Raw genomic sequence first — 14167 nt, 5'->3', positions numbered from 1 at the left:
TCAAGGCGAACCACCAGCAGCAAGGCAACACTCTCAGACTCTGCCCTGCTGGCCTCTGGCTCTTGCACAACCCCCTTGCTGACTCAGGCTGACATTCGCAGCACCCCTTCCCCTGGGCTTCCTATGGTAGCCTCAGAGACGACCAGAAGGAAACCCAAGAGTAAGTGACTGCAACAAAAGGCCGTCTAGAGCTGAACACACAGCACAAGTCAGCAGGTCCTGGGCTCAATCTTCACTCGGCAACTTCCTAGTGACAGGACCAGCTCTGAGCCTATGTTCTCTACAAAACAGAGGCGACCCTTCCTGGTCACAGGAAGGTTTTAAGGACTGAAGGAAGATCCCATAGGATCTGCTTACCCTGGGGCACAGGGCCAGGTCCCAAGGGAGCCCTGCCCTCCTGCAGGGCAGGCAGAGCAGAGGCCGTCAGGGAGACACCACAAGCGCCTGCCGTACTGAAGACACTCTGTGCCGCCTCCTCCTGATGCTGCTGCTCTACTCCGTGTCCCCAATAACTCCCAGGACAGTCTCTGTCCTGTGCCAAGATTCTCCTTTCCAGGTAACTGTTTCACTGGGCTTCTGGAGACAACAGGAATGAGGCCTTCTGGAAGGCTCTGGAAGGTGAGACAGGAAAGAATGATGGAAAGAAAACTGCAGGGAGCAAAGGAAACTAGGACCAAGTCTCAGCACTGTTCCTCACTCCCCCAGTGGCCCCCAGAAGCCCCCAATCCCCTGGGCCTTAGTTGGCAGAGCTGCAACATAAGCAGCTGAAGACTGATGAACTCCAAGGGCCCAGGCACCTCCTGGTGGCTGAGCTTTGCCATCTAACATGAGTCCTGGGCCCTGGCACTCTCCAGAATAGGAAATCTCACATCCAGGCTTGGAGGCATTCACTCAGAGAGCACCAGAGATGTTGGTGGCAACTGGAAATGCCAGTGATTCCACTGAACTTGAGGCCAGAAAGGACCCCCAAGGGCACAGGCCATAGCTAGACCCAGCCCGACCCCAAGAGCCCAGTGGGCTGGGGAAAGAGTTGCAGGTGTTGGTCGGGGTTAGGTTGCCCCTCAAGACTGGGGCCACTCTGAGCCCTAAAAACAGCAGGAACACCCCTTCAAAACAGTCCCACATTAAAAGGGTCTGAGCCAAGCCACTTCTCAGTGGGTATTTGGCAGGTCTCGGAGCCAGAAGGGATGATGGAGCTCAACTTCCTCCTGACAGAGGGAAGCAGGGCCCTGGCAGGAGATGCCTTGCGTGGGGTCACACAGCTATCACACCCCAGCTTTTCCTCCTGCCGGAAGGGTGGTTCTAAAAAAAAGCAGCAGAGCCAGCAAACCCATGTGAGGGCCCCAGAGGGGGGCAAGGACTGCACAGAGGGCTCCAAGGGCTGCTTCCACAGCTGTCTCTGTCACCTGATAACACGGCGCCTACCCTCATCAAGCTCTGCTCCGCCCAAGAGTCTGACTGTGTCAAGGCCTTGGAAAGGCAGGCAGGCGGAGGGGGCCAGTCATCTAAGGGAGGTGACAGGGAAAACCCTCACCCCAGCCTCACCGTGACCCTAGTCTCGACCACTACTGATACAGTTCACAGCGATTAACAGTGTGTAGAAAACCAAGATAACTAAGCCAGTAGTCAGCATTTCTGAAAAGGGCCAAATAGTAAATATTTCAGCTGTGTGTGCTGGATGACCTCTTAAGCAATTACTCAACTGTGCTGTTATAATGGGAAAGCAGCCATAGATGATACGTAAATGAATGGGTGTGGCTGTGTTCCAATAAAATTGTATGCACAAAAACAGGCGGAAGGCCAGATTTGGCCTGCAACCCATAGTCTGCCAAGCCCAGCACTTAACTATCACACTAAAACCATCTGGACCTACAGACGAAAGACAGGATTTCCTTTAGCTCAGCCACACCAACCCTGGGATACCCGTATACCCAGCTCTCCAGCACTAGTGTGTTTTTATAGTACTGTAACAGATCTTAATAGCCTAAAACTGTAAATAACACAAATCATATATCCCCACAATGGACTATAAAACAACAATAAGAATGAATGATCTACAGCTACATACAACAGCATGAATGAATCTCACACATGACATTTAACAAAAGATGTCAGACACACACTTCATACTGTTAGGGGAGAATATTTATGTGAAAAAACTATATCTAGCATCCAATCAAAAGTTACTTGGTAGGCAAGAAGGAAAGAAACATGACCTACAAGGGAAAAAACTCAGTAAACAGAAGAAAACACAGGAATGACAGAGAAGATAAAATTAGCAGAGAAAGAATTTAAAACAGATATTATAAATATGCTCAGGGATTTCAAGGAAAACATAAACATGATGAGAAGAGAAATAGAAGATATAAAAAAGACCCAAATGTAATTACTAGAAATAGCAACAACATCAGAAATGAAGTCACTGGGTGGGTTTAATGGCCAATTAGACACTACAGAAGAAAAGATCAGTAAACTTGAAGACAAAGTAACAGAAACTATCTAAAATAAACTGGGGGCTGGGGGCGGAAATAACAAAACCAAAAACTGAATAGAGCCTTAGTGACCTGTAGGACAACCAGTGTCCCAAGGGGAAAAAAAGGGTGAGTATGTTCATACTCACATTGACTGTTGCTCTTATTTTTATTTCTTCCCTTCTACTTACTTTGGCATTATTTTGCTTTTTTTCTAGCTCCTGAAAGTGAAAGATTAGGTCACTGATTTTTAGACCTTTCTTTTTTCCTAGTATAAAAGTATTTGAAGCTATACATGTTCTGCATCCCCTGCATTTGGTATGTTTTCACTTCATTTGGTTAAAATATTTTGTGTATGCTGTGTGAAAAAAATAATGGTCAAAATATTCCCAAATTTGATGAAACTACAAACCCACAAATCCCAAAAGCTCAGTGAACCCCAAACAAAATAAACACAAAGAAAACCACACCAGCATATATATGATCTGAAATCTAGTAAAAAAGAGAAACTCTTGGAGACAGCCTGGGGGGTGGGGGAGACACACCGCAAACAGAGCATGCATATACAAAGTATTTTAACAAAATGAAGAGAAAACGTATCAAAATGTGTAGGATGCAGAAAATGTATAGCTTCAAATACACCAGAAAAAAAGAAAGATCTAAAAATCAGTGATCCAAGCTTCCATGGTAGAGAGTTGCGGGGGAAAAAAAGCAAAATAATCCCAAAGTAAGCAGAAGGGAAGAAATAATAAAAATAAGAGCAGTAATCCACGTGATGTAAATGTACTTAATGCCAATGAAAATGGTTACAATGGTTATAATGATAAACATGTATTTTATAATTCAAAAAATAAAAATTAAAAATAATTTTAAAAGAAAAAGAAATCAATGAAATTAAAAACACAAAAACAACCGAGAAACATCACCTAACTAGAAGAAGGCAGACACAAGAGTCAAATCTAATTTATTGAGACAGGAGGCAGATCAGTGGTCACCTGGGGGAGAGGGGCAGGGTGTGTGCAGAGGGGCACAAGCAAAGTGTTTGTAGCAGTGTTTTATGTCCTCGTTGTGATGATGGTGGTTGTGTGGCTTATACAGCTGGCATCAAATTGTACACTTAAAATGGTTAAATGTTATTCTATCTAAATTATACCTCAATAGCAGTGATTTTTTATAAAGAATTTCTGAAATTAAAAAAAAGTACAAACAAAAAAGATGGGAGCAAGGCACTTCCACACAGAAGACAGACCCCTCCAGTAGGCTGTGCCATGTGACTACTTACCATCCAAGGAGAGACACACACACACACACACACACACACCCCTGTGCCAAAAGATAAGGCAGTCTATTTCCTATGAATTGGGGCAGTCCTTCTGGAGAAGTAATTTTCACTATATAAGTATGTCAGGCAGGTCAAAACAATGTACACACCTTCTGACCCATTTAATCTCACTCCGGGGAATCTTTTCCAGCAAATCATTTCCCTCCCTTCCCCAAAGGGAAGAATCTATATTACACAAACTAATCACTACATCTTTATCTAGCTAGGATAGTAAAAAATTGGAAATAATCTAAATGTCCAATATGGGAATTTCTAAAAATGCAATCAGGAAGATAATGTTGTAACCTAGAATGTTCTAGACTAGGAGATGCTGATGTGAATATGCAGCCCTCAAGACGTCAAGGATACTGGTCACAAGGATATGAAACCATGCGTGCCTGCAGACAGCAGACTGGAGCATAGAAGAGGGAATGCAGTAAGGCTGAGATGCCTTGTTTAGCCTTCTTGAATTTCCACGCAATTATAAAAGCTTACTAAATACTTGAAGATAAAAAGGGACCAAATCTTGTAATTCAGTAAAAACAAAAATATCCTATACATATTATTAAAACATTAGACTTTTCCCTTTGACTGCATTAATTGAAGGACGGAGACCATTTATTTGCATTCAGAGCTGGGAGCCAGGCCTTGGGGTCTGAAACCACAGGCACCAAGTTTGGTTCAGATAAGGGCAATTTTCCATCAGTCAGAAGAACCCAGGATCAACAAACCAACCTGGAAGGTGGCAAGTCCTCTACAAATAGGAACATAATAAATGTCTGACAGAGAGAATAAGACTCTACATGCAAAGATGCCACATGCCTGCCATCTTCCCCTACAAAGGTAGGGGAAGAGAGCTGATCCTTCTACCTCGGACTTGCCTTGGTTTGCCCAGGGCAGGCCTTGGTACACCTGCTGTTCTGGTAAAATTCTCAATAACCTCTCTCTGACTCTCAAAAGTTTCCTAATTTGAACCATCTGTTATTTTGAAGAAAGGGGCATCAAGCCATGCTGGTCACAGAGCACAAATGTCCATGGCTCTCATCTCACTCAGAAACAGGCTACACATTAAGTGCAGAGGCTAATTCACAAATTTTACAAGGAGGGAAACCATGGCTCAGACCTACCTGAGTCACTGAGAAAGCCAATGGCACAACATTGCTTTAAAAAAAAAAAATTTTTTTTTTTTTTTTTTTTTTTTTTACTAAAGACAAACAAAGGACCCTTCTTTCTGTGAAACAAAGGCCTACTGTCCTCTTAGAAGGGGTCTCAGTTCCTCTCTTTTAATCCATCTTGGAAATGGATCCAAGCAAGGGTTTTATCCAACCTTTGCAGATTAAAGTCAATGCTTGTGGTAGAAAGCAACCCTGGAGTTGCAGATATCATCTGAATCATCCCTACAGAGGATTCACTCAGCAAAACCAGGAAAGCTCAAATCTTTGTGAAAACAGGTGGGGCATGAAACAACAAAGACCAAGGGCCACACAGGGCTCCTCTGGCATACGTCTCTCCCAGCTTCTCTTCCTCTGCAAGTCAAAGTGAGATTTCTTTAAAACTTGTAATTGTGGTAAAACATACATAAAATAAAATACACATAAAATTTATTTTAACCATTTTTAAGTGCACAGTTCATTGGCATTAAGCACATTTACAGTGTTGTGCAACCACTAGCACCATCTACCCACAGAACTCTTTTCAAATTGCAAAACTGAAACTCTGAAGCCATTAAACAATAAACTCCCCACTGGCCTCTTCCCCAGCCTCTGGCAGCCAACATTCTACTTTCTGTCTCTGATTCTGACTGCTCTAGGTACCTCATATAAGCGGAATCACACAGTATTTGTCTTTTTGCATCTGGCTTATTTCACTTAGCACAATGTCGTCAAGGTTCATCCATGTTGTGGCGCGTGTGAGAACTGCCCTCCTTTCTAAGGCTGAACGATGTTCCATTGCATCTGCATGCCATATTTCGTTATCCATTCTATCATAATGGACACTTGGGTTGTTTCCACCTTTTGGCTATTGTGAATAACGCTGCTATGAACATGGGCGTACAAATCTCTCTTTAAGATTCCGTTTTCAATTCTTTTGGTTACATACCCAGAAGTAAAATTGTTGCATCATAAGGTAATCCTATTTTTAACTTTCTCAGGAACCACCATACTGTTTTCCACAGTGACTGCACATTCTCACCAACAGCGCACAAGGGTTCCAATTTCTCCACATCATCACCAATATTTATTTTCCGTTTATTTTTTTAATAGCCACCCTCATGGGGGTGAAGTGGTATCTCATTGTGGTTTTGATTTGCATTTCCCTAAAGTCAAAGTGAGATTTTGTACTAAAAACAGGTCTCAAAATGCTGTGTCGCCGGGAGGAATTTTTTCCCCTAAGATCCCTATGATAAGAACCTCATAAACCACAGTTCCGTTTGCACTCTGTAAAGGTTCAGAAGGCAGCCGCCAACATCAGCGGCATCCATGCTTCTCACTCCAAAGAGGTATTAATGATCCCTGGGGAATCTCAGCCCTGAAGTCAGAAAGAGAGCCTTAAAAAACTGTTAAGAGGGCAACAGGTATTAATCTAAAGAATGTTACCGTGAAAGCAATTCTAAGGGAAGGGGAATACTGCTAAATAAAACCTTGTGTTTGTCCCAGGACCTAGAATTGGTCACAGAAACAACAGGTAACCTTCTGTATATTCAAACTCGCCTGCTGGGCCTCTGCGCCACCGCTCACTGTAAATGCATCAAACAAAATAAACACAAAAACTCTTCATGTCAAATGATCTATCTAGGCTTTCTTTCAAAGCAATCCAAAGGGTGGGGTGGGGGATGCAAATGAAACAAGATGGGCTATGAGTGATAATTTTTAAAGCTAGATAATGGGAACATGGAATGCATTATGTGATTCTATTTTTGTATTTTCTCCATATAAGAAAACTTCTCTGAAGAGATAAGGGCTTGGCATACCACATTATACATTTTCAACAACCTTATGAGGCAGACAACAGGCAGCTGAGACCAATATTCCATGAGGAAAACATCGAGGCTCAAGGTCACCTAGTTCAGGAGAGAGTCCAGACTGGCACCTCAGTGCCCATAGCCAGCCAGCACCCTCACGCCACACCACCAGCTTCCCAGAGGAGCTGTGTACCCCAGCTCTCGGGTCTGACTCCACACTGCCAGCTCCTGTGCATACGAAGAAGACCGCTAATCACCGCCAGGAACCCAGCAGGGAGGGTCCAGCAGCCTCCCCCCAGAGGCACCTGGCCTCCCACTCCCATTTCCCAATCACGCTCTCTCATGCCTCATCTTTCTGACTGTTCTGTTTGTTCCTTCCTATTCTGCCCCCATGCACACTAACTGAAAAATGATTAACTCTCGACTCACACATCACCAGTTCTGCAAAACCCCGATAAAACTGCAGCGCCCTTCAACCACCAAGCAGGTTTTCTACCATGCTGGATTCATGAACTCTGATATTGGAATTTGGTGCTGTGAATGTGTTATTAGGCAAGTTACTAGAGCTCCCCAAGAGCAAAGAATTTGTCCAGAAAAGCCTCTGAAGACACGGAGATCACCAGGGCCCTCTGCCACAGCAGCAGTTGGCAGAGTCTTCTTCTAGCTGCAAAAATCAAGACAAGAGTCAGAGGTTGAAGCACAAAGCCAAGCCAAGCAAGCACACCCGTGGGGACAGCTGGGGGTGTACAAGTGTCCAGAGTGTCAGGCTGTCTGCCTAGCCCAGGTGACACCTGGCTGGGTATGGGGGCTGAGAATGCAGGGTAAGGCCAGAAGGCTCTCTTTCACACAGGCAGCAATGCTGGTCTGAGAAGCCACACATCACAAGGATAGGAACAGCTCTCACATTAGGAGGAACTCACAGGAGCCACATCAAATGTCCAGCAATGCCCCATTTCAGGGAAAATGACAAGGTTGTTGGTAAAAGGTTATCTGAACACAGAAAAAGACCTGAGGTGAAAGGTCATGCTGTCGAATCCCACCTTATTTTTCTAGGACAGAAAACCCCCAAACACATTGGCATAAATCACCAGGAGATGATGCTGTAAAATCAAGGCTGAAAAGCTGAGAAGTTTTAGTATGTCTGCCTTGTTTAAAGACTTCCAGTCGAAATGGGAAATGCCAAATCGGCAGAAGCAAAATGTAGCACCATGGCCACTCACTCTGCCCCTCCTTATCCAAATCTGCCCCTCCTTATCCACTAATAAACTATGCTTGCTTAATGGTTTTAAAAGCCTCTATGCACATCATGTCCCTGGCCCTCCTGCACAGAATCAATGCCTGCCTCTCCCTGGACCAAGCCCACCAGCAATACACACATGCCATGAGATCTCTCTCTCTCTCTTAACCCTCAACCGGCTCCAGCCAGTGCCCAATTTTTCTGCTCCTCTTTAAGGCAAGCAAGAGTCCTTGAAAAAACTGTCAGGAGTCACCATTTCACTTCTTTACTCCCCGTTGGCTCCTCGGCCAACTCCTGTTGGGTTTCCATCCCCCACCCCCACCCAGAGCACACAGCGGCTCTAGTCAAGGTCCCCAACTACTCCCCCTTGTCCAAGCCACTGCCAATGATCCATCCTCATGTACTTCACCTCGTTTTGGCACAGCTGACACAACTCAAGAGCTCCCATTTTCCTTTTACCTCAGACCACTCACTCCCAGCCAACCTGGGAGTGGGCTTTCCTCCTCACCCCAATCTCTAACATCCTGGGGCTTAATGTTCAGACCTCTCCTCTTCTCAGTCAACAGGCTCATCTCTGAAGCTCTCATAGGTCTACCCCTTCCTCTGATGGTGACAAAGACTTCCACCTCCAGGACAGTCACTGACAAAGGAAACTGACATCTCCATGAGGCTAAGAGACAACTCAAACTTACCCTTCTACCCCTAAATACCATCTCAGAATGTGGTACCACCATCCCCTCACTCTGTAGTCACTCCAACACCAGATTACATCATCCAACTTATAACCTTCCAAGAGTTATGTAAAGAAGCAAAAAATAATTCCAACTACTCATTAAGACCCGCACAAACCTTTATGACCTGGCCCTGAGTACCTCTGTTCTCACCTGTGTCCCCTCTCCCCACTCAGTTCCAGCCACATGGCCTTCTTTATGTCCTTTGCACATGCCAAGCTCATTCCTGCTTCAGGGTCTTTGCAAGTGCTATCCTCCCTGCCTGGAGCTTTCTGCCCCAGACCCCGACTTGGCTGCCTCTTCATCAGTACTCAGGTCTCAGCCCAGTAGTCAGCTCCTCAGAATGCCCTTCCCTGGCCTCACTAGCTAGCCAAGCAGCTTCTCCCTCCCTGCTCTCTGCTGCTCAGTAGGCCAACACCACTCTTGGTTAAACATCAACACCAGGAGGACAGGTCTTTATTGCCCTAGTCCACAGTTACTTCCCAGAACCTAGAGCAGGGCCTGGCCCACAGTCAAACGCACACAAAGTCCCTGGCTCTGACAGCTCACTGGGCCATCCCTGGGGCAGACATGGGAGGAGACAGACAAGCATCTGGGCCAGAGCCCCAAGCCTTCCTGACTCCCAGGGCTGACCAGCCTTCCCCATCACAGTGCTGCCGCTGGTTCTATGAGGACAGGGCTCAGCGACCCTGCCCACCACCTATCCCAGAGCCTCACACAAGGGCCCACAAATCAAAAGGATGTGAAGAATCGTGATGACTGAATGGAGGACTACACAAAGGAGTGTGGCCACTCTCATCCACTTACCCAGAAGACGATGTTGTAGCTGAAAAGGAGGTACTTGTACCAGCAGCTGACCTTGGCGTTAGAGTATCTATAATAGTGCATCTTCTGAGAAGCAGAATCTGCGGAGAGACGTGGGACTGTGAGGTAGCAAGTTCAGTTTTAAAACATCTCCCCCAAACCTGCTCACATGCAGGTTCCAGAAAGCTCCAGATCATCCCCCTCATGCCCCTTTACCAGTCCAAGCACAGGTCTACTACCAAGGCCAACAATAGGTAAGGTGAAGCTCAGGTTAACTCAGCTTTCCAAAAAACAAACAAGAATAAGAGGTGCATTTTTGAAAGAAGGGAGAAAGAAGCTTTTTTAAATGTCTTCTAAGTACCAAGAATTCTGCCTGGAACCTTCCCACGCATCACCTCTCAATTAGGGATTGATTTTTCCACATCATGGTTGATGAAACAGGAGTTCAGAAAGGTCATGTGACTTGTCCAAGGACAACGACAGAGCCCAGGATCTGAACCAAGGACAAGGGATTCTGCAGTCCACATTCTTTCCACCCACCAGAGCCAATGGAAGAACCGGGGGACCAACCACAAAGAGCCACATTTGGGACTAAGAGATGAACGGGCAGGCAGGTTTGGACACAATCTGACTGTGCCCAGTAGAGAAGTAAGGCTCCGTATTTGTTCATCTAACATTTTCTGAGACAACCTCCCAAGCTCAGCCCTCACAGAGGTGGGGAAGGCCACAGCAGCCAGCATTCCTCCCAACCTGTGCCCGCTTTTCTCCTACTTCCCCCCGCCCCCACCTCTACCACCATGGCCTTGGCTTTGGCCTCCTGGGCTGTAATGAGGCTTGGACTACTGGACCCATGTGGGAGCAACCCCATGAACTGCACAGAGTGAAGGCTGGGGCCCCTGTTTTTATCTGTGTCCATCTCCTAAAGCCCCTCAGAGAGCCCTACAAAAGAGGGGTGCCATTAAAGGGGAATTCTGAGGGTCTGGTCCACCTGTACTACTTTCTGTCTTGAACCCCAGTGGCAGTCCAGGTGCACTGCTAAATCCTCCACTGTCCCCTGCCCCCAACACAGTGGCTGAGTGGTGTGGAAGGAGGGGTGCCTCAGGTGGGAGCTCCCACACCAACCCCTGCTCACCTCCCACTTCCCAGGGTGAGGAGAGGGGCCCCGCGTAACAGCGCCTGAGGCAAGAACAGGGCCTCCCTGGCAGTGAGGAGATGACCCACCCACAACCGCCAGTGAGAAACCAGCTCCTGCAGCCTTCCTGCGGAGTGCCTACTTGCAAAACCCCTTCCTGTGAGGCAGCCTTGGTTGGCAGCCTGGCTGCTGGTTAATAATGTTCTGAGAAAGTGGTGCCAAGAAGGGCCATGAAAACCACATCCCTCTGGAAATGGACCCTGTGACTGCTCCATCCTGCCCACAGTACAGAACAGACAGGCACAGCTTGGACAACACCATTCACTCACACAGCTGCTTCCTTCCCAGAGGGCTGGGGGTGCCTAGCCTGACCTCAAAAACCAGCCAGGGAGGGGACAGCCACCTCCCCCTTACTGTCCCACGAACAACAGAGCACTTCCACAAAACTGCCCCCCAGGAATGAGTGTGAAGACAACTACCTGTTGCCCAAGGACTCCCCACACCACCAGGGCTGCACAGAGAGGCTACAGGGGGAAGAGAACAGGTGGTCTTTCAGGCACAGACATAGGCGCCTTCCTTCAGCAACATGACCGCAGCCTGCATGATCCCTGCCCTCTCAGGGCCTGAGCATCCTCAACTAAAATGGGGCTCTCAATGAATGACCAGTCCCCAACATCACTGGCATGAGGGGCCCAGGTGGCAGCATCAGCATCCCTTATTCTAAATACAGATTTCGGCCCCATCCCCCAAGGCTCTGATAAGGAGGTCTGGGTTGGGGCCCTGAATCTGCATTTTGACAAGTTCCCCAGGTGATTCTGACATGCCTCCAAACCCATGCCCCGTGGACCAGGTACCAGCTTGGGCACCAAGGGCTGCGGCAGTCCCTCTGGGGATCCTGCAAAGGTAGGAGGGCCTTGTTAGCTGTGGTCCAGCACACAGACTGCGGTGGGGGGTGGCGCCTTATAGGCGACTAACTAAAGGTAGCTGACATTCACCTGTCTGTGTTTCACAGAGTACTGGTTTGGGGTTTTTTTTTTTTTTTTTAATTGGTTTGTTGGCTTGTTTTGTGGTGGGAGAGGTCACGCTACAAATGGCTAGATTCATGTAGGGGGAAAAATTTTTTTAACCCAAAATTCAACAAAGTTTATCACAGAGAATAGCCAATGTGGCTGGAAATGCCCTGTGTGGCAGGAAAATGTTCTGAGGCAGAAAATCTGTTCCTTTTTACTGAGGAGACAATCCTGTTCCTCAGAATCCCAAATGCACACTCCTTCCTCATGATTCCCGGAGAAGCCGGGAAGGCAGAGCCCCCCGTGTAGCTGGACCTGAGACCCCACAGGGCTGGCCAGGCCACAACCCAAATGGGCAGGAGTCCTAGAGGGAGCTCCCTTGAACTCCTGTAACCCAACCCATGGGAAAGATCTCTCCCAGAAGCTCTGGGGCAGTAAACAAAGAACTCCTCCCTTTCTCCTTGATGGAAGGTCCACAAAGAAACCAGCTAATCTACTTTCCACAGTGCTGGTGACTCATCCCTGCTCCCCTGCCCAAGGCCTTTGAAACAAGATCGTCCTGTGGTGACTCTGTGACTCTCAATCTGAAGATCCCAGGTCTCCTTCAGCTCTAGCCCATTACGTGTGCAGAAACATGGAAAGGCCACAGGGAACGTCACGGGGATGCAGACAGCAGGGAGACCAGTGCTCTGGAGTGGGCACCTGACTTCCCTCACCATCTGCTTCACCCTGTCTCCCGCTACAAAGACACACAACCAATCAGGAAACAACTCTGCTTTCACAGACCAAACCACACCCACGAGAGAGCAGCAACTGCCACGACTTTGACTCCAAGCCCTCACTGCCTGGTAACCTCAACACTCAGAACTACACCAGCCAGGTCCACAGCTCATCCCCCATGACATGCTGTGCCACACTCAGACAACATATCCCCACACGCCTGCCACTTACAACCCAGGGCATGTGCATCGGCACTGTGCCATTTTTGTCCAACCCACGATAACCCCATGAGGTGGAAGGATGGGGATGTCCCAATGACACTTATTTCCCCAGCTCTAAACCACAGAAGAGGAAACTGTTGCAAGGAAACATTTTAGCCTTTCTTCACCCACTCCCTGCGCCCTGCCACCCACCTAACCTAAGGACAGGGAGGAAAGGCAGCGTCTCGCCCTTGTGCGCTGTTCTGCTGGGCCGTGGGTCAGGTCCTGACCCTCAGAGTGGCCGACAGAGCCTGGTCTCCACACAGCATCCCAGAGTCCAGGCTGAAGGAGGTCACGGGAAGACCTGTCTGGACCCCAGCCTAAGCCACAGGCTCCCCCAGGGTGCGATGGCCTTTAGTCTGTGGAGGAATAAAGCCAGTGCCGAGCTCCTGAGGTGTGGCTTGGGGGCTTCAGATCCTCAAGTGAAGGAAGGAGGACTGAGCACTCCTGAGCCACCAACTGAGGTGTTACCGCATTTACAAATAACTCCAATAAGGCTGCTAAAGGCAGTAGTGCTGAAAGTGACCCAAAATGACTCCCAAGTGACCACAGTCCCAGTCATCTCACCTTATTTGCTAAACCAAATCATACCGGAGGAAGGCAGAACTTAACCCTCTATCAACTGGTGCATTCAATTAACACCAATATCATTTACCTTAAAACACACACACACACACACAGGCATGACTAAGAATCTTAGCTTCCTAAAAGTAGATTGGTAAACTTTCTATAAATACTAAGTACCACCCCAGGATAGATGAATCTCCAAAAGCTATTTTGTGTGCATAGAAACAGTTATCAATACCACAAACGGTCCCAACTCTAATAACTTATTAATACAAAATAGAGCATTTATGTGGCAAATAAGAGACAAACGTTTGTCAAAACATCAACTTCTCAAAACAGGGGCAGAGGTAGAATTATATAATAGTGTTGAGATAACTGGGTAGCAATCGGAGGGGAATTAAATAATAAGCAAATATCAAATATCTAAAGGGCACAGTATGTGAGCACACACATACAAACGCACCCACACACTCACACCCCCAGAGAACTGGGTATTTCAGGTCCATGTTAATCTCCATTTTTGAGGCAACAGGAAAAAACAATTCAAAGTACAAGATTACCAATCTAGAACAGATAAAAAGTCTAAAAATACCCATTTGATTAAAATAAAAAAGGAAACACAAATATATTATCTGCAGCTGCAAAAATTACGACAAGGAGTAAATATCTACTACATATAAAGATCCATACTTAACAACAGACTCCTGTTTTAGAAAAATGGACAAAGGACATTATACATAAATGGAAGGATAACATAATAGAAACAAATTAGAAATAAATTCAATGTCAACTGGAAATAAACCTTTAAGACAATTCAAAGATGCTATCTTACACTTTGAATTTGACAAAATCACCACCACTATTGTGGCAAGCACATTCATACCTTGTTGCTGGCAGCAGACAGAACTGTTACTGCCCTTTTGTGAGCAATACGGTCACAAACATTCAACAC

The 14167-nt window shown here is 46.8% G+C and overlaps 1 protein-coding gene across 3 annotated transcripts in view; it reads right to left on the bottom strand.

The window, feature by feature from the left end:
* Positions 1-14167, bottom strand: part of TSPAN14 (tetraspanin 14) — a 58127-nt gene that overhangs the window by 19530 nt on the left and 24430 nt on the right. For all 3 annotated transcript variants that reach the window (XM_069459996.1, XM_069459998.1, XM_069459997.1), the window contains exon 2: positions 9530-9627. In XM_069459996.1, the coding sequence (XP_069316097.1) occupies positions 9530-9610 (81 nt within the window). In that variant the 5' untranslated portion in view covers positions 9611-9627. The remainder of the gene's footprint in view (positions 1-9529; positions 9628-14167) is intronic.

The sequence above is a fragment of the Eulemur rufifrons genome, chromosome 28 (assembly GCF_041146395.1).
Source record: "Eulemur rufifrons isolate Redbay chromosome 28, OSU_ERuf_1, whole genome shotgun sequence".
Classification (NCBI taxonomy): Eukaryota; Metazoa; Chordata; class Mammalia; order Primates; family Lemuridae; genus Eulemur; species Eulemur rufifrons.
The sequence above is the reverse complement of the archived record's forward strand: the minus strand, read 5'-3'. Positions and strand labels throughout refer to the sequence as shown.